The sequence below is a fragment of the Fundulus heteroclitus genome, chromosome 5, assembly GCF_011125445.2.
Source record: "Fundulus heteroclitus isolate FHET01 chromosome 5, MU-UCD_Fhet_4.1, whole genome shotgun sequence".
Taxonomy (NCBI): Eukaryota; Metazoa; Chordata; class Actinopteri; order Cyprinodontiformes; family Fundulidae; genus Fundulus; species Fundulus heteroclitus.
Genome location: NC_046365.1, coordinates 34,816,512 through 34,844,206, shown reverse-complemented (window position 1 = coordinate 34,844,206; position 27,695 = coordinate 34,816,512). Strand labels below are relative to the sequence as shown.

At 41.0% G+C, this 27,695-nt stretch overlaps 1 protein-coding gene across 17 annotated transcripts in view; it reads left to right on the top strand.

Annotated features, from left to right (window-relative positions):
* Positions 1 to 3,793: 3,793 nt before the first annotated feature.
* sorbs2a (sorbin and SH3 domain containing 2a) overlaps positions 3,794 to 27,695 on the top strand; it is an 86,607-nt gene continuing 62,705 nt past the window's right edge. For 8 of the 17 annotated variants that reach the window (XM_036137483.1, XM_036137479.1, XM_036137482.1 and 5 more), the window contains exons 1-3: positions 3,796 to 4,104; positions 4,287 to 4,325; positions 27,210 to 27,377. Coding sequence is in view for 14 of the 17 variants with exons in the window: in XM_036137479.1 (XP_035993372.1) it covers positions 27,372 to 27,377 (6 nt within the window). In the remaining 3 variants the exon portion in view is untranslated. Of the gene's footprint in view, positions 4,105 to 4,286; positions 4,326 to 19,314; positions 19,830 to 20,420; positions 20,570 to 27,209; positions 27,378 to 27,695 lie in introns of those variants that run through there. The other 9 variants (XM_036137487.1, XM_036137486.1, XR_004931104.1 and 6 more) reach the window with 8 other exon arrangements.

Genomic DNA, 27,695 nt, shown 5'->3' with positions numbered 1-27,695 from the left:
GCATCACAGACGAGATGGTTCTATACTAAAATCAGGGTACTGAAAAGCATGCATGCCAATATTTCCAGATTCTAATATGAAAAAAAAGAAAAACCCTTGTATAATATTGCCTTGTCCTTTACCCAGATGCACACTTTGGTGTTGGTTAAATAAAATCCCAAAAAAACTACACTGAAATATTGTAGTTTGTTGCACCTTGAAAAAACTTCAAGAAGCAAACATATTTCTGATGTAAGTGTCACTCAGACCATTAAGCGTCATTGGCCCTTTTGTTCTGCCCAGTGAATTCTGAATGAATTCTTTGTCTTTTCTGCTTGTGTTCGTGGTTATTTACTTGTCAAAATGTCAAATAAAATATTTTTTAAAAGGTAGGCAATAATACAATAATGTGGGCTGCACAGTGGACCAGCTAGTTGCTCTGTTGCCTTGCAGCAAGAAGGTCCTGGGTTTGACTTGGGTATTTTCTGCACTGTTTTTGTGGATGCATGGGTTCTCTCCAGGTCCTCTGCTTCCTCCTGCAATCCAGAAACAGGACAATTTGCCCTCAAGTGTAAGTGTGCGCGCATTGTTGTCTGTCCTGTGGTCTCAGCGCTGCCCTGTGATTGACTGGCGACCTGTCCAGGGTGTAGCCTCCCTCCTGCCCAATGACTGTGGGAGATAGGTGACACTGCAAGGATAAGTGGGTATAGACAATGGATGGATGAGACAATAATATTTATTCTGCGGCCCACAGTTGAGGATTATTGACAGCTGTGCTAACATTCATTTTAGTCTCCTTTGTGTGCATGCATTCGTCGGCCAAGGTCATAATTAACAGAATACGTTTTACAATGATGAGACATGAGTCTCCAACTAGGTAGCCTAATAAAGGTTGGGAGTTTATGTGATGAAGTAGATTTATTTTACTCTGCATGTTGTTGTCCTTGCAGTTTCAGGCTGGAAGGAAGTGCATTAGTGTGACATTTAAAATAGTGATAAATCTGAACATAATGGTATCAGCAAGTCCATTTTGTAAGGTCAGCACTAATGGGGGAGCAGAAATGATCTGCTGCTGGAGCTGAAGGCATCCCAGTAACGTTTAGCCGCTGTAAATCAACAGAACTGTCCTGTTCGGTTCTATCACCATTAGCATCCTGCATTGATGATACGTTCAGCCGAAATGAAAAGTCATTTCAGGTAACCGTCCAAACACCAATTCAATCAATGCAAGGTCGCTCAAGGACTACCAGCTACAGAGTGGATGTCCCCATTTTTTCCCAGAGTGTCCCATTAATCAAACCAGACCCACCTAAATTTAAAGCTGCACAATCTAAATTACTAAGACTGGGCATTTATTTGGTAAAGCCTATTATAAAATCTATTTACAGAGTGTGTGTAATGTTCTCTGTCTTTGTGTTGCGTTTTATTTATGCGTCAGGAACTAGACCAGGCAAGAAACCCGAAATTTGAGTAAGGTGTTTAAAAAAAGGTTTATTAATGGAAACCAGGTGAAGGCAGGAAACCTCTGCTGGACAAAGCGATAGATCTGGCTTACTTGCTGCAGAGGTGACAATAAGGATAGCAAATGCTTGGTCAGAGACCAAGAAACAGGACAGGGTCATGATTGGGTGCTCAGAACATAGATGGGTAGACAAACTCCAAGGGAAAGGTAAGACTAGCTCACCTGCTGTCTTAGGTGAGATAAAAAGGCACCTGAAACAGGTGAATGCAGCAGAGAGGTAGGCTCGCAGGAGCAGTGAATAATTATGGATGATAATGGACAGGCGAGGTGTGGCAGCATGCAGACAGGCCAGAATCACGACAATATGAAATAATCTGCACAAGAATGATTTCAATGCATTTTCAAATAGTCATGCAAGCAGCCTGAAATTAGCAATGGCAGCACTGGTCAACCTCAAGGTGTCTTTCTAGGTGTTGGACAAAGGGCTGTGCTGCAATGCAATTCATAAATACAACAAAACGAGCAAATCCGTGTATTGTCCCTTCTTTGGTTTTTGCGTTTCAAAATAAAATTGCAAAAGGGAAAATAAATAATACAAATAATACAAAATATAATATGTGCTTACTTTTAATTGTTAAAATTAGAAAAAAACGCAGCTGTTTTATTTTTGGTGTTCCCGTTTTTCTGATTTAACCTGGAAACAAAGATTTTTTGTTTTATTTTGAAACGCGAACACCAAAGAACGAACCATACCCGGATTCAAGCATCATCCTAATCTGGTGCCCAAACCACCTCAACTGGTTCATTTCGATGCAGAGAAGCAGCGGCTCTACTCTAGCTTCCCCCACATGGCAGCTCCACACGCTAAGGTTGAACCTGGCTGCTGTCCGAAGGAAGCTCATCTCTGAAAAGAAAATGCTGTATCAACATTTAAAAAAAAAAAATGTTGACTTGGTCCTCCGAACGGGTTCTTCTTGGTTGAAACTTTTCGGCTCTCGGCCACCAGTATTCTTCAGTCTGAGGAGTTACAGGAAAACTCCTTATAAGCGGTGCATTCTCGATGTGGATTAATAAGTTTAATGGCGACAATCGAACTGTTTGCTGGTGAAGATTCTCAGTCATCCAGGTCATGGTCATTCCAAAAAAAGTAAAAAACAAAGCAACTGGACTTGTTATCCGTAGTAGAAGACGTTTCGCTTCCTCTCCAGGAAGCTTTCTCAATTCAAAAAGTCTGGAGTAATGTGGAGTAACAAGCTTTATACCATTGCCAAACAAAGGCCTTTAAATGGCTTAGAAATGGTTGCTCACATGTAAAAGAGGACCATCAGCCTGACATCCGCTCATTGGGGCTCTCATGGCCTCTTATTGTTCACAGCTGGCTGACTCATTGTCGTAATACCAGCATTGAAGGAGGGGGAGAATTAAACCACAGGCCTCCACCTCTGTTTAGCGACAGGCGGTTCACCAAATGACCCTTTTACTCCTCTCCCAAACTAACGTTCCTCTCTATCCAGGAAGAGAACATCATCCCTGAAAGACTGACTGCCGGCCGGCGAAAGTGTGTAAACTGAAGAATCCTGGCCTGATGATTTTGCTTTTCTATGCTGGGCCATCCTTTTGACCAGTAGCTGCTTTGTCTCACTGATGTTTAACTGGTCCCAGTCCTCCTGGCACAGCATTGCCCTGTTTGTGCCGGGGGATCTTTGGGCTGAACCGGTCTTTGCCATAATGGGTTTATGGATGCTGCGGCTATGTCAAGGGAGGACAAGTAATTACAAGGTTTAGGAGGTAATTGCTTTTCACATAACTGTTTGTCCTTTGATAAATAAAATCACCATTGAGCAACATTTAGCACTTACTCAGGCTACTTTTATTTATTTTTTGCCAGCACTGTTATCCAGCGATTTTATTAGTCTATCTAAAAAAACGTGTGTGTGTGTGTGTTTGTGTGTGTGTGTGTTATATCGACTGTTTTCCCTATTTTCTATTGACTCCTGCTCTCCCAGTGGATGAAGAGAGGACACCGACCCTGTGTGACCGTCTAACACAGCATGTACGTCTGCTAACTAGATCAACATTTTCTATTGAGAATTCTCTCATTTACTGTAATATTATCCAACAGGAGCAAAAGGGAAACATTTAGTTTCAACAATCAGGAAAACGGCCATCCATACATTTCCACCCCATGGAGCTGCATTAACACCTTCCTACCCCCCCTGTTTGCCCCTTTATCCCTGTCTCTGATAATCAGAGCAGGTCCTTCTTGGCATAGATCTTGGGCCACCTGATTGGTTTATGCTGCTGCTAAGCTGAGGCAGCTTACACGACAGGGCTTTGTGCCAAAGGCTGCACGGCAGAAGACCTGTTAAAAGCAGGAATAACTTCCTCTGTGTCAGCGTTGTGGTTGTGGTCATACATGCAAACTATGCCGCAGCTTCTATTGGGCACACAATGGTAATTAAACAAGCGCAGATGTATATATCACTAGCAGGAAATGATGCAGAGAGAGTTGGTCCGCCAGGTCTCCAGCTAAATCATGTGGTGCTCTGCTAAAAAGCTCAGAAAAGGGAAGAGGCGAACTGAGGCATGGATAGTGATAGCGATCAGGGTGAAGCGAGATTCTCACTAGAAGAATAACTTTGCCTTGGATGGAAGTGGATCAAGTAAGTGGCTCTGATCTATGTGTTTCACCTGCTGTGCTCGGTGTGTTCTGCCTTGCCTGTGACTGAATGCACTCAAAGCAAAACGGATAAATGGAAGGAGGCAGCAGCCTCGCCAAGTGGAGCGCGTGTGCCACATTCTTCATCCTACTGGATTGGGTAAATCTCCTCTCCCTCGTTTGCAGACTGCCTCTCCGGAGTGTTGGAATGCCTCAACACAAACAGTGAGTTTACCCGTTTGGTTATATATGGCGTGTTTGCACCTATATTACATAAGCAAGCGCATTAACTCAGACAGAGATATTATCATCCTCCCTGTACACTGACGGGAGAATTTCACACAGGTGTGCGATGAGATCCCTTCTGAGGGCTTTACTTTGCATTCGTTTGCTTTTAGCCAGAAATCAACTCAAGCACAGGATGTTGTTGTGATTTCCCGATTCGTAGGAGACAGCTGTGAGAAAACAAACATCGTAGGATCTAATGAGTAATCAGGAAATGTGTGAAAGAGCAGGTAAAACCTTTATGAGCGTGATCTTTTCAGACAATCAAGACATTAGATCATCCTGGCTGGTGAAGCAGAACAAAGGGGAAATGATCCGAGCGCAAATGCAAAGTAGAGATAGAAAGGAATGCAGTTATTTGCACACAGAGATGGATAGCAGAGATGTGTAGCATGTTCTCCCAGTCCTCTGCGGGAAACAAGCACACTGCAGCATATCTCCCCCCTCCCCGCCATGCTGACCAATGATGTTTGGAGGTCAGAATCCCAGCTCTGCCACTGGTGGGAGCTGCTGGCTCATGACATGCTGGGGAACAGAGTCCCAGTCACACTTCAGAGTGTGAGGGAAGGGGAGGGTGATGCTGATAAGTGAAATATCTGAGCATTCCTAATTGCACTTGGACAAAGCAGAGCAGCGGCGCACCACTCTGTAGATGGCAGGAAATGAAATGTTCTCACATGTAGGAAAATTACTTTCCGACGTCTTGAGGTTTGCTGTATCTCCCAAAAGAGTTTAGTTGACACTCAAAACCCTCTCTAATAGGAAAATATTATTAAAAACCACCGTGAGCTACAACAGCTGCGCAACAGTAATCAATTTGTTCCTAAATTTGCCTTTTAATGTACATTGTGAAGGAAAGAACTTGCATGGTGGGTGCTTTTCCTCAGCGCCTTGAGGCTCAGTAAGTGCTGACTCCGGGCACTTCCCACTATAAGTGGCCCCCCCGAGGCTGACAGGACATCAATAGTCAAGTGGAATCAGCAGCATGGAAATACTACTGTGCTGTTCGCTCTCTGCAGTGCAGCTTGGTGAAATGCTAGGAGTGGGACATTTAGTAGGTAAGGGTGTACAGCTCAAAATGTGCCGGATACAGTGTCAACCTCGTCAGGGCTGCAACTCACTAACCGCAGCCTTGAGACGGATTACAAGAACTACCTCGACTCAATAAGGGGGTCAGAAGAGAAAACTCAGTTATTTCCTATTTAGATTAGAGCTAAATAAATCACATTCAGGCTGTAGCATCTATCTAAAGCTGTGGCGCCTCCAGAAATGTTTGAACGGGGGCCACTTAAACTCTTGGGGTGGCACACTGAAACTAAAAGCCATAATTTCAGGATTTTATTCTACTGTTGCAGTAAACCTTCCTGTAGAAAACTATCACGAAGACTTAAGTAAACGCCTACTAATATATTTTTGGTTTGTTTGATTTTTAATGTTACTAATGATATAATGTGCATAGACCAATAACAGTACAGTTAACATTTTGATTTATAAGGTGTACATTTATTCATTTATTGAAAAAACAAAACAATTAGTAGAGGAAAGTAGATACTGGCAGATACAAATAAAAGTGCGATAGAAGGTCAAGAAGAGCGACTGCCTTGCTGGCTGTGCATAATGGGATGAAATGCTAAACTGATGCTAGTAGAATTTACACTGGCGAGTGGAGCGGCCAGGAAGGTGGCACGGTGGCACCAGTTATCTAAAGAAGAGAGCAAACATTTTCATTGACATTTTGTGTTGGATCAGTCACAGTGATTGTTTCATGTGATTCTGGTAAAAACGTGTTAAAAACATCTAAATATAATTACGCTCTGTTGCAGCAATTTAATCTCACACTGACAATTTGAGAAAATTCAAGAAGAAATTAAACTAGAGGCCCAATTTATTTTACTTCTTTACAATTTTATATCAAAAAGAAAAACTCTAAAACTCACTGTGACTTGTTGTGGTCATCGATTCGCCATAACAGCCATTACAGATTATCAACACGCGTACACGTCGATTGTTCCAGAATCTCCAGCAAACACCACGTTTCATTGTGATACCAGAGATGAAGCTTTTTTCTTTTTTTTTTAGCAGTAAACTCTCCAGGTTAGCGTGGTGCAACAATGAACAGTCCCGTGCTTTGCAGCAGTCGCTCATACTGAACACACCCTCAGCGACCGTGGAAAGAAAAAAATGGTGAACTTTGCTGTAAATATCATTTAGAATGATGAAAGAAATCAAAACTTTAAAAGTTAAGTTCTGGAACAAGAGCTTTTTTTATGCTTGCAAAGTTGTTTTAGAGTTGTTTTTATGATGATTAAAAACTTAGAAGTTGTGATGTGTTTAGCACTGTGGCCTTGTAGCTTTGCAGCAAGCTGCAACTTGCTCTTTTTGTGTTTATCGCAGAATCAGAATAAGCTTTATTTGCCTGGCATGTGTACACAAAGGAGGAATTTGACTCCAGAGTGTACAACGCTCATGATGTGCTTACTTATACAATAATACGACAACACAATAATGCAGTAAAACAAAACAAAAACTCAAACAGTCTGGAGTACAAAAAACATAAGAACACGCTATAAACTAATGGACAGATTGAGGCAATAATTTAATGGTGCAATGAGCAGAGTGCAGAGGATGCAGGAGTAAATGGTATTTCTATTGTTATCATTATCTACATGTAGGATGTGGAAGGTATGTACAGGTGCACATACACATACAAACATATATGTCTACAGTGTGATGATTGTAGAGAATGGGAATGCTGGAATAATTGAGTATTGAAAACAATGTTATGTACATGAGGTAGGTGGATTTGATATGCAGTATATGGAATATAAAATGAACAGCACCTGAAGTTATAGATCAGATGAGTGGATGAGACACTTTGTTTTGTACCTCGGGTCTTCCCCACAGTTAAGATGTAGTCTGACAATAAGAATGTTCTGAAAAAGGCTTCTTTATTCATCACTTAAAGCGATAGTTGGTAATCCTGCTCAGAAACACTTTTTGTTATACTGGGTGAAATGGTCCTTCTATCCTGACAGTAGTAAGTAAATTGTGTATTCAGAAAAAGGAGGTTAAAAATTAGTTATCTGTGAGAGCTGAAGGCCTGTAAAGACTCTGACCAATTTTAACTGGTGTCCTTCAAGATCCGGGGGTATTACCTTATCTATTGGTTGTCCCACATGCCAATCATTCTGATGCACTCTTGTAACACCAGTGTGCGTGTTGGTTTCCGCTTGCTGGCTGCACAGGCGCACTCCTAGTGTTTATGTATCTGGTTAGCTTCAGTGTTAGCCGTTCATTGTAGCTCTGCTGTTCTCACTGTAGACTGAGAGTTACAAGAAGTTAACCGCATACAATTTTATTAGAAAAGGAGGTAAGCCTCAGTGGATTTGGGAGGGGTTTTTTTTCACACTATGCCCCGGAGGAGCTGAAGAGCAGGCAAGAAGGTCTTGCACATGCGGAGTGATTCAAAATGGGACTTGGGGAAAAAATGTCTGTAAATCAAAAATATTGATCAGGTGTGCTGCAATAATGTTAAACTCAGCTGACATAAATACATGTGTGTGTCATACATACATAAAAAAAACATACAATCATAATATCCATTCATCTTTGACTTACCAAGACCAGCTGACAAAGGTAACAGGTCCAGTAGAAAAAAGGCCTGCATTGATCTGAATGCAATCCCAGGCCAGAAGGGGAAAGGGGATTTTAGGGTCTTCCTGTGGGTATTCCCATTAAACCTCCTTAGTGAGGGCTCAAGGATGCACCCTGATCAGAACAACCTCAGCTGACTCCTTTCGATGCGGAGAAGCAGCAGCTCTAAGTAAAATGCCAGGAATCCTACAAAGGAATCTCATTTCAGCTGCTTATATCCAGGATCAAGTTTTTTTTTTCAATGATTCGTATCGCATGACCACTGGGGAGGGTCAGATGTAGATAGACCATTAAACTGAGAGTTTAGTTCTTTTTTCTCCACTACAGGGTGAAATGGGGGCTATGTGATTCACTGTTAGTGGGTATAATAGGGAGACTGGTGCTCCTTCCTCACCCCAGGCCTGAGGACAGAGCTAAGCGAACAGCCATTGATCGGGCAGCTGGGTTCAGCTGGGTTGAGCTCTAAAAGGCAAAATGAGGCTAACTCCATGGGAGCCCATCACCTGCTGAGAGAAAAGTCGATGGTGAGGTCCTGGACATGCTGAACAAAGTTTTTCCCTCCCCCCCAACATAGCTTAACCACTTTTAGTATTTAATGGATAGCAATAGAGCACTGATTGAACCATATTTTAGAAATGATGGAGGGAATCCAGGCCAACATAAATAGTAGCTATAAAATGTGTACCTTTGTGAATTGGGTTTGTTTGTGATGTAGGCAGATGGATGTTAGTGTAACTGTACCATTATGACAGACAGAGAAGCAAAGAGATTTGTTCTAGTTTTGTTTTGGATAACCTGAAAGTAGTGGGCTATTTTGCCCACTAATTAGCTAATTATATGTTTTTTCTTTGCTAATTGACTACAATGGCCGTCAGCAAAGCTTTGTTCCTTAAGCTGTTGTCACTGTGTGGGAGGCCTGTCAGTAACAGTTAACAGGTTAAATAAGTTTGAGAACAATTTAAGCTTAAAATTGTTTTATTGATTTGTTGCAAAGGCACACTTTTCTTAAGTACTATTCTCCAAAGACTTAATCAAATTAAACATTTGATTAAGGTAAATGCTGCCCCCCAACAGAAAGCATTATCACAGACCCCGCACTCGCTAACACCAGCACAAATATGTTTTAAAAGCTCCATGTTCTACTGATAGATCCTTATTAGAATGCACCTTAAGAACACATAATTTCTTAAAGATATCAAAAAATGCATTATCATGGGAAATTTCTCATGTGTTCGCTCTTCGGAGATGCTATGTTTGTTCACTTTAACCAAACACAAAAATATTTCTCTGGGTCACGTGGTCCAAACTGATATAGCAAATTAAGTCTTTTAGATGTAGCAGCGCTGACTTGTTGCCCAAAGAAGGAGCTGGGAATTCAGGAGCCGCATTCCTTGTGGAGGAAAAAAATGAAACAGATTTTTTTTCCCCTAAGAGAAAAAAGAGGGAGGACAGGCAGAAAACGCTGCGACTGAGGAGAAGGAGGAACATTTACAGTTTGATGAGAGTGACATTTTCCGAACAGCTGGATATCCTTTCAACCTGTTGTCTTCTGACCCAAATTGACCCAAATAGTTGAGCCTTTTGCTATTTTTATTGCTGTTGTAGCCTCCCACAGAGGCTCATTCTGTTTAGATGTGCATAGTTTTTCTAAACTTGTACGCCATTATGGGTCATCACTATTGTGTGTTCGATCTGTATTAATGTGTCCCTGTTTGGCTTCTGGTGAATGTTCTCTCTCTCTCTCTCTCTCTCTCTCTCTCTCTCTCTCTCTCTTTTTTTTTTTTTTTTTCCTCTCCTGGAAATCCAGGGATTTATTGAGCCATTACTTAATTAGTGGCCTGAGAAGAATCTGAAATAAAATCTATGAAGAGGATTTACAGCCCTGACTGGAAAAATCAGATAACAGATCTGAGGTTCATTTTTCTCTCCATAGACGTGCTCAGGCTTGTTAGCAAGATGATGAATCCCAAGTTAGAGAATATCACAATCATTGCGTTGCACTCAAATATTAAAAAGAAAGCATGCTAAGTAGTATTATTATTATTGAGTTATGGTTTTTGAATCTTGGTATTGTGCATATTTGGGGCTCAGAGCCTTTTGGTTGAGTGTAATACAAATTTAGATTTTGAATGAAAATAATAGTAATTTTTTTTTATGTCAGCTTTTTCTGCAAACACAAATATCACCTGTAGTTATGTGTTTATTAAAGTTTGTGACAGAAAAGTGCCCTTTTATTTTAAACATGGTTATTTCATGTTGCAGGACAGAAATGCGGAGCCAAATAAAGACCAGGAATCCCAGTTAAGAGCTTGAAAAGATAGGAAGCTCTTAACTATAAATCTGAGGAGCCTACATAAGTATTTATACCCCTAAGCTTTGTTGCATTTTATTACATCACAAGGACAAACTATAATGCATTTTACTGGAATTTCATGTGATAGAAAACATAAAGAAGTGTATTATTGTATAGTGAAAGGAAATGTTCCTATATTTTGAATTTCTTTTTGCAGATTAAAAGCTGGAGTGCGTTGTACATGCATTCAGTTTACATGAGTAAATGCTTTGTAGAACCACCTTGGACTGCAGTTGCAGGTCTAAGGCTTTGGGGGTATGTCTATCAGCTTTGCACATTAAGAAACTGAAATCTTTGCCCTGTTCTCTTTGTAAAACAGCTCAAACATCTGAGCACAGATTTTCCACGCTTGCCACAAATTCCTAATTGGATTTGGTCTGAACTGACTGGGCCATTCTAACATGTAAATATGCTCTGATCTAAACCACTCAGATATATTATTTTTGGTTTTTGCCCCCAATTTACATGACAATTTGTGCTTCTCAGCAGAGAGCTTTTTGTTGAATATATTTCATTTGTTCTGCTTCAGTTCAGCTGTAATAAAACCATTCATTAGGTATACATTTATTGAATCATACAGTGCATCCATTAAAGTGGTCGGCGCGGGCGGGATTGGAGGCAAATATTACGGGAGTGACAGAGACAGACAGCGGTAGAAGGCGGTGATAGTCAGAAATCTAGTGTGTGGGAGCGGGATAAAAATAAATAAACTTGCGTAGGGCTCTATATGTTTCCTTAATTATGTGACTTGGAAAGGTAATTTGTTGCTTTGGATGTTATTTATGGGCATCAGGTCAAAAAGGAGGTAATATATTTATGCATGACACTCTTCTAATAACGTTATTTGAAAAAAAAAATGAAAACTGTGTATCATTGTCTTTCCAGTTCACCATCATGAACTGCTTTCTTCTGGCCAGTGACACAAAATCCCGACAAAGCACACTGAAGCTTGTGTGTTAACATGACAAAGTTAGGAAAGGTCCCCTTGCTTGTCTCTCTGCACGGTTGCCGTTACCCTTTACTTTACCGGTGCTGTTAAACTTAACTAAACTTTTTTTCTACTTTTACCTGTTGCTAAATAGCTTTCTCTTTCTAGATTTTGTCCAAGCACACAAGCTTACCTGATTATTAGATTTTCAGTCTGAAGCAGATGAACTCTTTCCTAAATTAAATTGCAAGGCAAAAAAAGGAAAGATTAGAACATTAAGGCAACTTTCTAGTCCACATCCATGGACATTTTTAGAACTATTTCTGACAAAATCAAAATTTTACTTCGAATCAGCAAGAGATGCCTAAAACACTTTCACCCCCCTGCTTTACTGAGGAGCATGGTGGCAGACAATGCATCAGCGGCAAGCCATGCAACATTTCATCAGTCACAACACCACTTATCGGTCTGTTGAGTACTCTCCTAGGAGGGGGCTGGTGCAGCCACAGCGAAGGGCATTTAGGAGTATGAAGCACAAAGTAATATTAGAAATGAATTCCAGGCTGCAAGAATGTGGTTGAAAGCCACACGTGGGAAACATGAAGAGGTAACTGCATTGCAGGAAGTCCTATCTAATCTCATTTTCGTTCATGTCCTGGTAAGGAGAGATGTCATCGGCGAGGTCAGAGAGTCAGAAATCAGAGTAACAGCAGACCGTATTTACTTTTATAGGGAGTCCTGAGAAGGCTGAGGAAGGGCATGTATAGACTGCCCCTTAAATTCATACTCAGCTTATCTGTAATTGCATTATATTTTATTATCTTTGTTGAACACAGTCACATATTTGCTCATATTTAGTGAGATGTTGCCAAATATAAAAAAAAAAACAGCAATATTTGTAGAATTTAGTGTTTAAACTTTTATAAATTTCCAAAAAGTATACAAGAATTTAATCAGTCTCATAAAGTGCTGGAAACAAAATCCCAGTCAATTCTGGGAGATTAAGTTATTTTTGCCTTTTTGTCATCAATGCCATTGATTGATGTTGAAATGTGTGACGTTAGTTTAGCTATGCTTCATTCGTTGCTAATGCAATAAGCACAATCAGCGCAATCCCCGCGGTAGAAATTGATTTTCTAAACTGAAAAGCTGTTAGTCCAATACCGGCTGAGATGATTCAAACATGTGAACTGTTGAGGTGGCCATTGACCCCATGGGCCCCATTTGGTGGCACTACTTTCCACAGACAATATTGTGGGACAATAATGGATTTGTTGTTCGTATTATTCTTAACTGTAATGAAAAAAAACATTTTAAAAGCAACGTATATGAACTTGACAGGGAAACAAGTCATTTGTGTCTCAATTTGATGATGAAATGAAGTCTATCAGATATTTTTAAATACCATTATATGACTTTAACAATAATTTTTTGCCATCGTGCTTTGCAGTGAGATCATCAAGTTGAGATTTGGATCCAAAACAAATTAGGTCACCATGTCTCAGTTAAATCTTGTTTTTTTGTCTCTGTACTTTTCAGTTTCTCTCTGCACATTCACTCTTTTACCCTTCAAATTATTTCATCCCCTGTTTTTTTGTTGTACTCTGTTGTGTCAGCGTCTCGCAGTCATGTGTCACAACCCTGCTGCAGCAGCTTTTCATAAACTGAGTCATGGCTGACACCGCCGTTTTCACTGGGGAATGTTGACTCATTTGATCCATATGGATGGGCAGCAAAGGCCACCGTTGGGGGGGTAGTTAAGGTAAATGCAACTGTGTGAATGACCAACGGTTCCTGGACAACACTCTTTTCTGTTAATAAACATTGGAAGTCAAGGCAAAGTGAAGCAAATATTGAGAGAAATCAGCATAATTAACAGATGGCGGTGGTGAATGTGTGATTGAAGGTTAAAGCGATTAGAACTCTGAAGAAATTATAAATTAGGGCTGCGCCATTGGTGGCTTTGTTGCCTTGCAGCAAGAATGCGGAGTTCAAAACCCGGAGTTCAAAACCCGGTCTGGGGTCTTTCTGCATGGAGTTTGCATGTTCTTCCTGTGTATACTTTGGTTTTCTCTGGGTGCTCCAACTTCTTCCCACAGTCCAAAAACATGACTGTTAGGTTTAGTCTTACTAAATGTGCCCTTTGTGCTTGCATGCATGCGTGTGGTTAGTTGTTTGTCCTGTGTGTCTCTATGTTACCCTTAGGTGGACTGACAATCTGTCCAGGATGTCCCCCGCTTCTTGTCTAATGACAATATATATATATATATATATATATATATATATATATATATATATATATATATATATATGTGTGTGTGTGTGTGTGTGTGTGTGTGTGTGTGTGTGTGTATTCATTCTATATTAAGTAATTAATCAGTATAAATGCTGACGAACACTTGACATTGGCACCCTCCACATAAGAAAGAGGATGACAAGAAAAGGGCTAAATGAGACATTTAGCCCTTTAGTTAACACATTAACTTCCTTTATGGCAGTACCAAACATAGAGGTGCTGCAGGATCAAGCGTCAGTCTTTTCTCTCAGATGTGCTCAGACGTCTCACCTGGTCGGCTCTCAGACATCAAAGCATGCCTGGACTGGACGCGGGAGGACCATGATGTCACCGCCCAACAATGTCCTCCTGTGCTCAGATGCCAGCCTCACATTCAGCACAGAAGTGCTTCTTCAACATTGACCAGATGAGTGGGCCTTGGTATCAGCTGTTCCAAATGCGGTTCTCTTTGGAAGGCAACAGTGGAAAGATGTGAGAGAGTGCCACTGCTAAGATAAATAAGTTATTTTCTCACAAGCCCTGTGTGCCAGGCCACAGCCCTCCTTAATTCGACTGCTATTCCTGGAGTGTGCTTTGATAGGGTTGGACATTAGATAATTGCAGGCATGAAGTGGATGCTACCAAAGGGAAGTATTGCTGTAGGAATACAAGTGGATTAAGGCATTGCTTAGATACGGATACTCTGTGAGAACTATTACGTTTTAGAGTCACATCCACGGTTAAACCTGGTGTATCTTGTATCCGATTTCAGCTATTGGGTGGCACTCATGTCAGCGCCAGACGTCCCTATATGAATGACGCATGATGGTGGCCCCTTCCTCCCTTTCTCGGTCACATAAAGATATTCCTGTGAGGTGGCCTTGCTAACCCGACTACTTTTCCAATAACGTACATGCATACGGTCTTCTGCTCTGCTCTTTATATGTCTACACCTCTATCACCCCCGGATCTTTGCATACCAGTCATAATGTGTCTTCATCATTTACTCAGGCCCTCAAAATGCAACGCTGATAGCATGTCTACGGATAACATACCAGCTATAAAAGGCATCCCCTTGACAAGTTTCAGTAAAGACCATATATTCTGCACATAAGCGTCGGCGATGAAAGACCAAACGCACGCAGGCATGTGTACATGCACATTCACAAACCCATGTATGCACCCACACACGCCCACAGATGTGCTCATGGTGACACGTCGCAAAGGTCAGCTATCAATAACATTCTAAATTTGTTCACCTTTAAAGTTGACAGAGGAAAGGGCTCTTAATGGACACGATAAGAAAGAATTGCCTCTGTTGATTCTGCACAGGATTAGGTTTCACAGGGATTTTCTACTTTTTAGAAGTGCATCGATCAGTGATATTTGGTCACATTCTGATCTCCTGTTTTTGTAAAACTTTAACCTGCACACATGGATTTAGTTAGCCGTTATGTTTTTTTCTTTAAGGAATCTGATTAAAAACATTCAAAATATTTATATCTATCCTTCCTGACATGACCAGGCTGTTGTTATTGATGGTAAGAGCAGAAGTGATGTCAGAGAGCAGACGGTAAAAACTGTCTTCAGCATCGTTTTCCCACAGTTAGCACAGTGAAAGCTGCTATTTTTCCAGAAATTTCCCAAAGTCCTTTTTTGAATAACTCTGCATGCGCAAGACCATCTTAACTTGCTCCTCTGCTCCTCAGGGGGATCCCGTGAAACAAATCTCCCAATTCCACCCCTGTCTTATGTCTCTCTGGCTTTCCTCTTCTTCTGATGAAGTTGTATGCGGTTTACTTCTTGCGGCTGTCAGCCATGTTCTAAATGGCTGACAGCAGCGGAGCTACAATGAAAGGCTAACAACGAAAGACCATTTCACCCAGTATAACAAAAAGATTTTCTGAACAGGACTACACTACCAACTATAGCTTTAACAATAGTGTGAACATCAATCTCAAGGTGTATTCCTTGGAATGGGAAGCCTTACATTTACTCTGAGATTTCCAAAAGGCTGCTATCGTTCCTAAATCTAGTATTCTTTATAATAAGCAGAGGTTGTAAATTCAACAGGTTAAACTAGAGCTACTTTTTCTGTAATACCCTGTAAAATAGCCTTTCTGGTATCTGCTAAAATTGACTCTGAGTTAGTTTGGTCTGTCCTCTGTTCGGTGAAACTTCCCCAAGGCAAGAATTGACGATTTGTGCCAGACGTCCTCTTCTGTACTCGAAAAACATCAGGAGTGAAGGACTAAAATTACCAGAATTGCAAAGGTACGAAGGATCAGCTGAAATGCCCTCTATGGAGGCAAGCCGCTATAACTTCTTAAAACATTTGTGCTTTCTCTCACTTGATTGTATTTTATACCAACACTCCTTTGACTATAAAATTGCTGAGCTTTCTGGCTAGCAACTCCACCAAAGAGTGGTAGCATTTAGCTACGGAGCATTTAGGGATCAGTAAAATAATTGTTCAGCCATTCAATCTCAACATCACCACCCCCCCCTCCCAAAAAAAAAAAAAAAAAACACACACACACGCACACATTTCCTAATTGTAATTGTGCAAGGTTCTGTTTTTTTCCCTTTGTGATAAGTTCATCCTTTTTGCTTAGAACTTTACTTTAAATTAGTTTTTCTTCATATTCATAATCCAATGTGTAACTCTTTCTATGAGTTTCAGCCATGTCATGCCTGAATTTCCCTACTGTAGGACAATAAAAATATTTCTATTCTATTCTATCCCAGATACCTATATTTTTTTTAGTATATTGCTAGAATAAACGTGTGTCAAGTTATTATACATATGTATAAATGGCATGTTAGTTAATCCAAGTGAGACACTACAATTTACACGTCACCAAATCAAATGTGCTACAACTTATTTTAAAAAATAAATTAGGGCAAAGATGTGTCTTGATGTGTGACTGTGACACTGGCTACATCAAGTAAATAATTGATACATATTTGAAACATAATTTTCATCGGTACTCAGCATTGACAATCCTTGTGATCGTTAAATATTTACAAAGACTGAATTATGTGCTGGAGATCTATCCCCCAGGATGCAACAGTTGTATTTTTGCTTTGACTTAATAGACTATTTCTGACATGGATTTCCTATTTCACCAACAGGCTTTCTTGCATTCCCTTTAACTACACTCTGAGTCTTTTTTGTCTATTACATTGCACTAAGAATTTACAGTAAGGTAGACGAAGGGATATTCAGAGAAAAGGAGAGCAAAAGAGAAATATAGGCACGTCACACAATACGATAGATATAAAAACTATAAATGCAGTGTCTTTGAAGTGTAAAGGCTACATTTGCTGGCATATCTGCAGGATACCTTGCATTCACTGTAAGGTGCTGGATCCAGCCTGTAAATATTTTAACAGGCTGGTGGATGCGAGGGGACAGACTCAAAGGATTATTATTTTATAATCAAGCTATCAAACATCTTTTGACAGATGACTAAAAAACAAATTCAGCTTAACCTCTGGTCCAAACTTAAAGACCAATTAGTAACCACTAATATAATTTGTGGCATTTAAGATTTGACTTTACAGCAAAAATGCAAGATGTGGAAAAATGGTCTTTCCAGCAATAACATAAACCCATACCTTTTAAAACTTAATAGCTTTGGAACAGAGGCAAATATGGTGCCTTGCAAAATTATACACAGCCCTCAAGTTTCTTCATTATTTTCCATCATTTTACAGCGAAAACCTTCAAAGTATTTTATTAGGATTTTCTTTAATAGACCAAACACAAAGTCAGGAAGACAAAAGAACATAGTTTTCAAGTAAAGAACAATTCCAAAAGTGCAGTGAATGTTTGTATTTATCCCCTGGACTCTGATGCCTCTAAATAAAATTTAAGGGAACTCTTTATTAGAGGAAGATTTGGGGGGAGAAAAACAGCACCAGGAAAAACGAGGCGATCAGGGATAAAATTACGTAGAGGTTTAAAGTAGAGTTCGGTTATGATAACCTGGCCAGCCAGATTGATAACGTGCAGATCTCTACGTTCTGCATATTATCAATCAGAGACTGCTTCTGTCAAATCCATCCAGACAAAGGAGGGACATTCAGCAGAACTTTCTGAGCTGATTGGATGAAGCCACACCTAGTGCCCGCCTACCAAAGCTTGGTTTTAGCCAATCACGGTATCAAATGAAATGTAAGCAGCAGGCGTCATGAGAAACCACAACAACTTCGGAACGTCTTGCTGTTCTTCTTTCAAAGAAGAAATTGTGGATTCTTACAGAACAGACGTGATAGGAGCAGCTAAGCATCCGTCCTCCTGCGCTGCCATCTTTAATTTGGTTCAGCTGTGGACTGGGCTCAGCAGCTCTTGCTTTCCTCACGGCTGTTATGTTCCGCCTTAAACCATAATACAGCAATGTGATTGGCAGTGCCGTCTCTGGCATGATAAGTTAAGTGGGGCAAAACATTTACATCAATCCATCAATGAGCTAGGAAGGACAACCAACATTAGATTAATATTTGCTTTTAGTTTGCATTTGCTTTATTTTGTTTACATTTTCTTACATTTTATTTCAACTGTTTGTTTTAACTTGCTTTTGTTCTGTTTTTATTTTTATAATGTTTTAATCATCTAAAGCACTTTGCATTGTCCTTGTACTGAAATGTGTTACACAAATAAATTTGCCTTGCCTTGCCTTGATGGTCACGAACTAGCCGGCAGAATGTAAACGTTAACGTGTGAAATTCAAGAATTTTGATTGGATGATCCGAGCATGGGGCCACAGGATTTGTGCCCCACAGCTGTCTACTAAGATTGTGCTGGGCATGCGCACTGCAATTTCAGATGTCCATTATTTAAACAAATGTTGGTGGGCTGGCCCCAATATCAAGGCACTTCAAGAAGATTTAGCAAACTGAGCTTGTTAGTTCTCTGACAGACTTAGATATATAGACACAAAAGGTTTCTAGCTGAATTTTATTGGTGAGGGCCAAAAAGGTTTTAACTGTGTTATTGCAGCAAAAGATGGTTTTACGTATGCATTTTGGGACCCCTTATTTAGTTGGATTGACCAACATTAGTTTGTGTCAGTCTATCCCATTAAAATCACAAAGACATTTTGGTTGTAATGTGAGAAAATTTAAAATAAGTTCCAGCGGATAAGACTTTTGCACTACTCAAGGATGGTTGTAACACCAAACAAAGGTGCTTTTGTTCGCGGTGTCAGGTTCTAAAACGTCCTAGCTGGTGTAAGGTGAGCACGATTCACAAACATACAACCCCAACAAGCATCCGGACACGGCTTTTAACAAAGAAATCTTCAATGCAAGTCAGATTATACCCTCTACGAGAAAATTGACCGTATGTATAATTTAACTATAGCTTCGCACCTTCTTTGAAATATGACCCTAACGATATGATAGCAAAACTGTCCCAATGCTTCTGTTTTCCACAAGCAATCCACAACATTGTGCCGACTGCAACGTTTTTAGCCTCTACATAACCTCACACATAGTACGAGGTCACTTTTTGTTTGCCCTTTTGCTGAGAGAATAGGAAGCGAAGCGTTTCTTTCCTGTCACAGAGCCGTACTACACGCAGGCCCGTGTCCTTTTTTTTTTTTGCCAGCACTGATTGAACCGCGGGGGTTGCCATGGCTACACGGTGGCCCAATGAGAAGCTGGCGTTTGTCAGCCGCTGAATGAAAATAACAGTGGCCATTTTGCGCACGAAGCCGCCGCATCATTCACTTATAACAGCCCAACGGAAACCGAACAACCTGACCATATTGCGGGTGGCGCTCGGCGGGGTTTGTCAGCACCGCGCATCTGCCGAGAAGAAGAGAGAGAGAGAAAAAAAGTGTCGCCTGCTCCGCCTGTTGCTGGGTTTGTTTGATGAGAAGACGGGCTATAGGACAGACAGGTTCACCCCCCGTCTTACTTCCCCAGGCTCGTTGACCCCCCCAAGAGAGAGAGGGAGGAGAGAGAGAGAGAGAGAGAGAGAGAGAGAGAGTGAGGCGGAGAGAAGGAGCTTCCTTTTAGTTAGCTGACCGATACCGGACAGCGTTCAGCAGCGTTGAAAAACAGGTGTACGGTTTCATCACACGGATGCAGCAGCCCGGCTCGCCGAGCGTGTTGTCGCCTCCCCGCCTGTCGAAGTGAGAACTTTTAATCACCTCCCAGGCAAGAGGAGCTGCTTTCCCGGTGACATTTACAGACTGCGAGGCGACCGTTTTTTTTTTTTTTAAGGTGAGTGCGCACAGTTTGAACGACGTTGTTCACGCTCGCGCGAGCTGCAACGGGTCTCTTCTTTTTCTTCTTCTTCTTCTTCTTCTTCTTCTTCTTCTTCTTCTTCTTCTATTTCTTGGCGGCTGGGTAAACGGGACACTTTGGGTGCCCTTAAAGGGGCTAGTGACAAAAAAAAGAAAAAAAAAGAAATAAATTATAGCTCCAAACCGAGCCAACTCCCTCGGTTTGGAGCTATAATTTATTTATTTATCCCCAGCCTCAGTCGGGGATTCGGTTGGCTTGGCTGTTTCCATAGATGTGCATTCCAGTGGACTGCAGCTGCTGCTGGTGCTGCTGGTGCCTGTGCATCAGGGGGAGATGCGGTCAGGAAGATGGTGAAAGCTGCCCAGCACAAGCTTCTGGGCTGCGGGAAGATAACCACCAGGCTTAAAGATCTATAAGAAACGAGGGAAGGGCGTGAACTGAACGGGTCTGGTGTTTGTAAACAAGAACTGAAATGTTCACGTTTAACCCACATGTGCCAAGGGCTGTGGGGGGATAATCTACTGTAAGCTTGGATTTACACAATAACGCTGCAGTCTCATTGTGGAGAGGATAGCTGAGCTCTGTTTGGACTTCCTTGCGTCTACATTGCAATTATATGGAGGTGTATATATATGCGAGGTTATCTTGTGCTGTTTTGCCAAAACAGAAGGGGCAGAAACAAGACGAATCAGATGTTGTTCTGTAAAATGAGCGAGGTAAACATTTGCGGTTCTAAAATGATCAATCATTTCCCATGAAATATATGTGCAGCATATTTATGTTCACATCTTTCCAGAGAGAGGTTAAATCAGTTTATTACAAAACAAAAAACAAATAGACAGTCTCTATAGATTGTTTTTTATATAGGATTAGGACAATATAAATCTTTTACACAAGATAAAAACAGTAGTAAAAAAACAAATAATGCACTGCAGTTAAAATAATGACAGCTAAAAATAACAACGCATTGCTACCAGGTGATGTTGATTAGACAAGTCACACTAATACATTTTTAAAAATGTTAATGCTTTCAGAACTGCAAAAAAAAAAAAAATGGTCGTGGCGTTTAGAGTCATTTTAATAAGATTCCAATTAAAAAGCAATAATGATCAGAATTTTCTCCAGCTGTTTCCCCTTCCCCACCTGTTGCTGGGCACTGATGGTCACCTGGCTGAAAAAAGACACCTACACCCTTTCCTTGGTTACAAGAAACATGGATTTGGCTGTTTGGAAATTGTTTTGGTCTCAAAAGAGTTGAAGAGTTTCGGCTTGATGACAGTTGGCAAGCTTTGAGCGCCAACCACACACTCTACACCTGCTATTATCAGCAGGTTACATTTGAGCTGCTTTTAAAGAACCAATTAATAGACTTTTGCCTAAGTCTATGTGCCACAACAAAATAAATGTTGAGAAATGGTATAATATAACTGTAAAAATTACTTTCTTTGCAACAAGATTGCAAAGATCTGATTTTCACTTTTTAAAATAAAAATATATAGATCATACTTTACATTAAAAAACAAATCTTTTATAAAGACAAGTAGACTTTACTCAGAGGGGACATATTATGCTTTTAATGCCTTCTTATTCACATTTATCATTCAGTTGTGGTCCATATAAAGTGGTACTGCGATGCTTTAGTATTGTTGCCCCAAAGCCCATCTTTTACCCCTGTTCTGACAGCAACTAATTTTGGTGCCGTCTCTAAATACCAAGACGGTACTTTGGTAGTTTGAGAAAACCTTTTGTGGGATATATTATATTATATCATATATGGTTCACAAATCACGAACTGGATATGGAATATTGTGCCAGTAGTGTAATATAATCAATGGGTTTGAAGAGTGTTGAGTTTTGTAGTTTTTGAGTTTGACCAGTTTTAATGTGGTCCAAAATGCAAAAAACACAAAACAAACAAACAAACAAACAAACAGAAAAAGAAAAACAAAGATGAACATGACCCTTTTTATTGAACTTTAACAAATCAATTAATGGTTTCACAAATCACAAACTGGATGTGAAAGATTCTGCTATTAGACTAATCTAATCCAGCTTTGAACAGTCTTAAGTATTGTTCTTTTCAAACTATAGCAGATTAAAGATGCTCATAGGTAAATAGAGAGGTGGAATTACCCTTTAGCGATTTCCTGGTTTAGAAACCAATTTCAGATCCATAAGGATGTTGGACTCTTAATTAAAGGTTTTATAAATTACTGACATCTACTTGAAATCAACCCCAAAACCTGCAGCCAGAGAATGCAAAGACTTTGCTTTGTTCACTTTCCTCTTTTGACCTTGGTGTCTCAAGTTAAACAGATACAAAAATGTCCCTGCTGCCCTCTGTTACCTGGTATGAAAGCATGAGGTCACGAGGAAACGATTCAAAAGGCCGGCGTCAGCGCACGATATCTGCTAGATCCATTTAAAATGCTGGGTTACTGGGAAGAGTCGGGAGGTGCCCAAGGGTGCACAATGTGTAACACTATCACTCCGGGAACCTCCTACCACTCCCACTGAGGCCTACCTGTCTGATTCCCCCCCCCTTCTCTCTTTTCACTCCATGCTGTTTTTATTGCCGTAGTTTATACCAGTTTGTGACCACATGGCTGCGTCTGGCAGAGAGGAAACGGGCTGCAGCACGACGAGCAACAATTGGCAGCTGTCTGTCTCAGAAGGGGCAGCAGAACCCAATAAACCTTTCATTGGGGCTTAAATACGCGCTCTAATGAGGGATCATAGCATGTGGACGTGATTGATGGTCGGTGAGGGAAAGTGTCTGCCAGCTTTAACTCACATCTGTCAGCTGAGAGTTACATAAAAATATATATTTTTTTTAGTATTGTTGATATGGCTGAGGGAGAGAGCGACGAGAAGAGAGGCGATCAAGGCAGGAAAACCGGGAGTAAATTATTATTTGGGTAATATTTCCCTCTGCGTAATGTTTATATGACGAACGGAGAATCCTGGCAGTATCTCCGAGGATCTGGTTGTCTTATTTTGATCTTCTCCGAGGTTTAAGTATTTTTAAGTGACACGCATTCCTCGTGCAGCTCTTCGGCTTTTTATATCCCGCCACTCACTTAGCCGGGAACGGCCGGGGCCTTGCAGAGGCTGATAATGAATAGGGTGCTGAAACGGTACAAGTGAGGCCACGACGGCGCAAATACCGTAATCTGCAGTGGCTCATAGGTCAAAGAGTCGCGTTTAGGTTGGTGTCATCCACTGAAAAAGTAGCTTGCACTGGTACTTTTCAAGATTAACTTTATTTATTTTTGAAAAATCCGTGTATGAGCAAAACCAGGCATTCTTGTCTGAGGCAAAATTTAAAAGGTATATTTACGTTTGATTGGGGACTATCTGTAGAACCTCACTCTCTGGTGTTTGTAAAGCAGCACTGAGGTCAGATGAGAAAGGCTGGGGTTGTCGGAGGGGTTTTAGGTCAAGACCTCAGCAGAGGACTTTATTGGTCCCCTGACGCAGCCCTGATCTTCTGGGCTCCAGGGTTCAGTCATTAGCACCTGTCAGTTTTCAGCTTTTCAACATACCACCCCCGGCGATGCTCAACACGTGACCGGAAGTTTCTGGGAGCCCCTTGCCGTTTTGTCAGCTGAAGACTAGCTAATTATTTCCCAAGCGTAGGTGTTAAGTGTTGCCCCTGCTCCATTCGTGCTCATGCCAATGGCATTCTGACATTATCACTCTCACACGGGCAAAGGGAAAACACACCTAGACGGAGTTGCTCCAGGACTCATTAGACTAAAAAAGCTGGGAACACGTCAACACGCCGCTCAGCTGGATAAGTGGTTTTGTCTCGGATCAGACAGAAAGAGGAAAAACAAGAAGTTACTAACGTGTTTGTTTTTGAAACTTTGTTTGTTCAGTCACTGAGTCACAGACGGAAGCCGAAGCTGTACCGAGAAGATCATTATTAGCTACAACAATAGTTGTTTTGTCTACCTGCTTTTGATGTGGAAAGTAGATCACCATTCGCTTAATGGATTTCCCAACGTTCAGGAATTTCCTTTAATTTGGACTGAGCCGCTCTTCCTGAACTAATTGATAACTCCCTGATTTTGTGTCTTTTGTTCCTTGCTTGAATTTCAGTCTGAATTATGCATGGAGAGGTTACTAGTATGAAGGAGTTTTAAAGGTGCATAGCCATGTTATTCAACTTTTTTTTTTTATTTATTTATATGTCAGTAGCTCACTCTGGTTGAATACAAAGTTTTTATGAAAGATCATCACGTCCTGCTGGCGTACTAGTTGTTATTTTGATGTTCTATACTTTTTGCTCAATTTGTTAGTAAATAAAGCTTTCCGTGTTTATTTACATACTGCGCATGTGTGAGTAAATGTTCTGATATGAGACTCTTAAAGTTTCTGTATTTAATTAATAATGGTTGGTCTTCGATCACGCAGAGCTGCTGCTTTACTGTGAGGTATTTCAGAGGATCAGGCTCGGTCCTGCATTATTTACAATTGATTTATAAATTAAGTAAACCAGCATTATGATAGTTCTGCAATACTGTCGCTAGATGGCGCCACGTCTGTTTATATTTGTCAATCGCGCCCGGTGCTGAGAGTATATTTATCCACAAAATGGACCATGAATATATTGTCAAGATGGAGGCTTGGTGTATATAACTTTACTTTATCATGATCATTATCATGGTCTTTTTTTGTAAGCATATTACGTGGCTATATACCTTTTTAAGGTTTAAAAAAATAATTGTTTCAAAATGCAAGAGTGGCTGGAGTTTTATCTGGCTGTACAAAGTATAGAGCAACAGGACAAATGTAGCTTTTGTCACACTGCTATGTATGAATTGAATTTTTTCTGTACTTATACCATCAAGTGTAAGACTGGAAAGATCGCCCATCTCACCACGACAATGAGTTAAAGCAGAGCTACACAATATGTCAGTTTGCAATCGTCATCAGAATATCCGTGTGTGCAAAATCACATTTAAAAACAAAATGCTTGAAGGTGATATTAAGTAGGACATTAAGTGTGATACATTCGCATTCTGCCTATCCCTAGTATTTTGGTTGAGTATTTTGGATTCTAATTCTCATAAAAGCCCGCATCTGATGTATGTTATAGTGGCTGAGATGCTAAGACTCACAGGGAGAGGTAGAACTATTGTGAAGTTGTTAAGAAAGAAAAATGGAACGAAATTGGGGTTAATTATAACTGAGTCGTCGCAGTTTTCAGCAGCAGTATTACAATTATTTCCTGGTATTGTGCAGCTCAAAGTGAGTCATAAATGCAGCCTTCTTTTAGCTGGAAACAAATTAAAATATCAGCAGAGATTGCTAGAGTTAAATTAAAAGCTCTCCAACTTGATTTAAGAATGCTGTCACCGCTATCATGAGTCAGCAGAGCTGGGCAATATGGACCAAAAATAATCTCTCGATATGTTGTTCTTTTCATAAATTAATTATAAAAAGGCATCTCTGAACCAAACAGCTGTAGATGAATATGAGAAACGGCTAAAAAAATAACCTACTGGAATACATAAAAGTATAAATCTAATGCAACATGGACCGTCTCGATCTAAACGACGTAGTCTCATCTTATATCTTTTTTTTTTTTTTTTTTTTCATATTTTTAAACCCAAAAATGTAGGAACACTCACATCAGCCACGTGCGGTTGCGGGTCTGGTTACCGAGGGCGTGCGGCGCTACCAAAAATTCAGCAAGAAGGAAGTTACACATGAGAACGTTCCGATGAATTTCAGAATAAAATCACGGCACCAAGTTACGCTAGCTTGACTGGTTTAACCAAAACGGCAACACAGAAACACGAGGAAACAGAGGGTGTTTTGGAGGACGAGGTGGGATGTTTACACGCACGGATAAGGAGCTTTGCCCTAGAAAACGAAAACCATAGCAGCTTTTAATCATTTATGAGGTATAGCAACAGCTTCGATTCTTACGAGTGCCCAGGCCGCCGTTTCCCTAGGAGCAGAGTGAGTGGGGGATCGGAACGATAACCTGCACCTTAGTCAGTGCGAGCTCCAGGTTAGCTTAGTGCCTTCTGGTTATATGAAGCACAGAGTAATACAGGAACCTCCCACCAGCCCCTGTTGGGTTAAACCTTCGGTCAGCTGGCTGAAAGAAGGCTGCAGCCCTTTCCTTACCTACAAAGGAGTCAAATGAAGCAGCACTGGAATAATCCGGTCGTAAAAACCACGGACAGTCCATAAACATTCCAGGTAACATTATCGTAGCTAATTATCAACATGGTAATATTTTAGTTAATGTTAATATTTACGTTTTATGTCAATATGCTCAATGAATTGGCGTGATTTTGTCACTCAGTGTTACCAAAGCACGAGAATCTCACATGGACCCATGTCTAGTGTGAGGTGGCTGTTGTCCAAATAGCGTGTTGCACAGTAGCTGTCTCACTGGTTTTAGGTATCCAGGCTCCAACTCGGTAGGAGATGCTAATAGCAGTAGTTACATCATCATTCTGGGAATAGCAGGGAGTCTGTGGTCGAGAGGTGCTTCAGGCTGACCTCTCTCCTGTGTATATTCAGCCTGCGTGTGGTCATTTCCAAATATACATACCTGTATGGATTACACAGCAGGGGGATTAGAACTGACACGCTTTAGTTGACACGTATCAATATTTACTGCCCGATATAACTCTGACTGAGCGTGCTTTGCTGTTATGGGTAGAAAAATAAATCATGTCACATCTATGTTCTAGCGCGCTAAGTGATATATGAACACGCGTACAGTTGTCCAGGTAAGCCGTTTTTTGCACTGGCAATAAATCTGCAAAGCGCAAAAGAATTTATTTGGGAATCGTTTAGCTTTCCTGTCGGGGTCTTTGTGCGGAGAAAAAAAAAGGCCACGTTACATCTGGACACGCTGTGCCTGTAAATCCTGGAACGAGACAGGAGTATGAAAGTACTCCAACACGCATCCCATGACTGCTGCCGGTTCGGTTCCGACCCTACCTGATGGCATCTGTAGCACGGTGCGACCCGTTTATGCAGCCGAGTCGGTCTTTGGGCTTTACGCAAAAAAATCTGACTCAGTAGATGTGCTTCATATTAAAAAGAATGCCCATGCTGTGAGGTATGCGTGATAACATGTGTGAGTGGTATAATAGAGATAGTCAACCCTGTCACTTTGGCCCCCCCATCTGTATACACTGAGGGGATGGGGGGGCGGGGGGGGGGGGGTGACTTTCCAGTCTCGTAGACGAGCATGCCTAAGTCTGAAAATAGCCGTATCTGATCACTGCTTCGCCCGAATGGGGAACTCTCTTTCCCCCGTCACTCCCTCTCTCTCTCACTCTCTCCAACTTTCTCCTCGTCTGTTGTCTCTGTGCTTCCCAGGCATTGAACGGGGTAAGGGCCGGGCCTAAAGACCGACACCAGAAGGAGACGCGTATCCTTTAGAAGAGGGGGGAAAATAGGAGGAAGGGGCAGCAGAGGAAGCAATTGGCTCTCCCCAGTCATCCCTGTCTGACGTGAAGTCGTTTCCAGCCCTCTGGTTTTATGACGGTAAGCGTTACATTGTCTTGGTCTGATGGGTGTTTGCATCTGAGCTCTGCTGATACTGGGGATTTGTGTTTCTTTGGACACCCAACTATTTATCTTTACAGTTGTTGCCTAATATATATTAATATAAATTTTTTATCAGATTTGCTTCATTTGTTCCTCCTAAATATGCAGACTCTCTTCCCAGCTTTCATACCTCTATTGTTAACGGCTGTAAGCAGACGTCTGTCTAAGAGAATATGAATTAGGAGATTTGAATAGATTTTACAACCCGTACACCAAAAGGGAATTGTATTTATCTCCTCCTTTCAAAGCCACAAT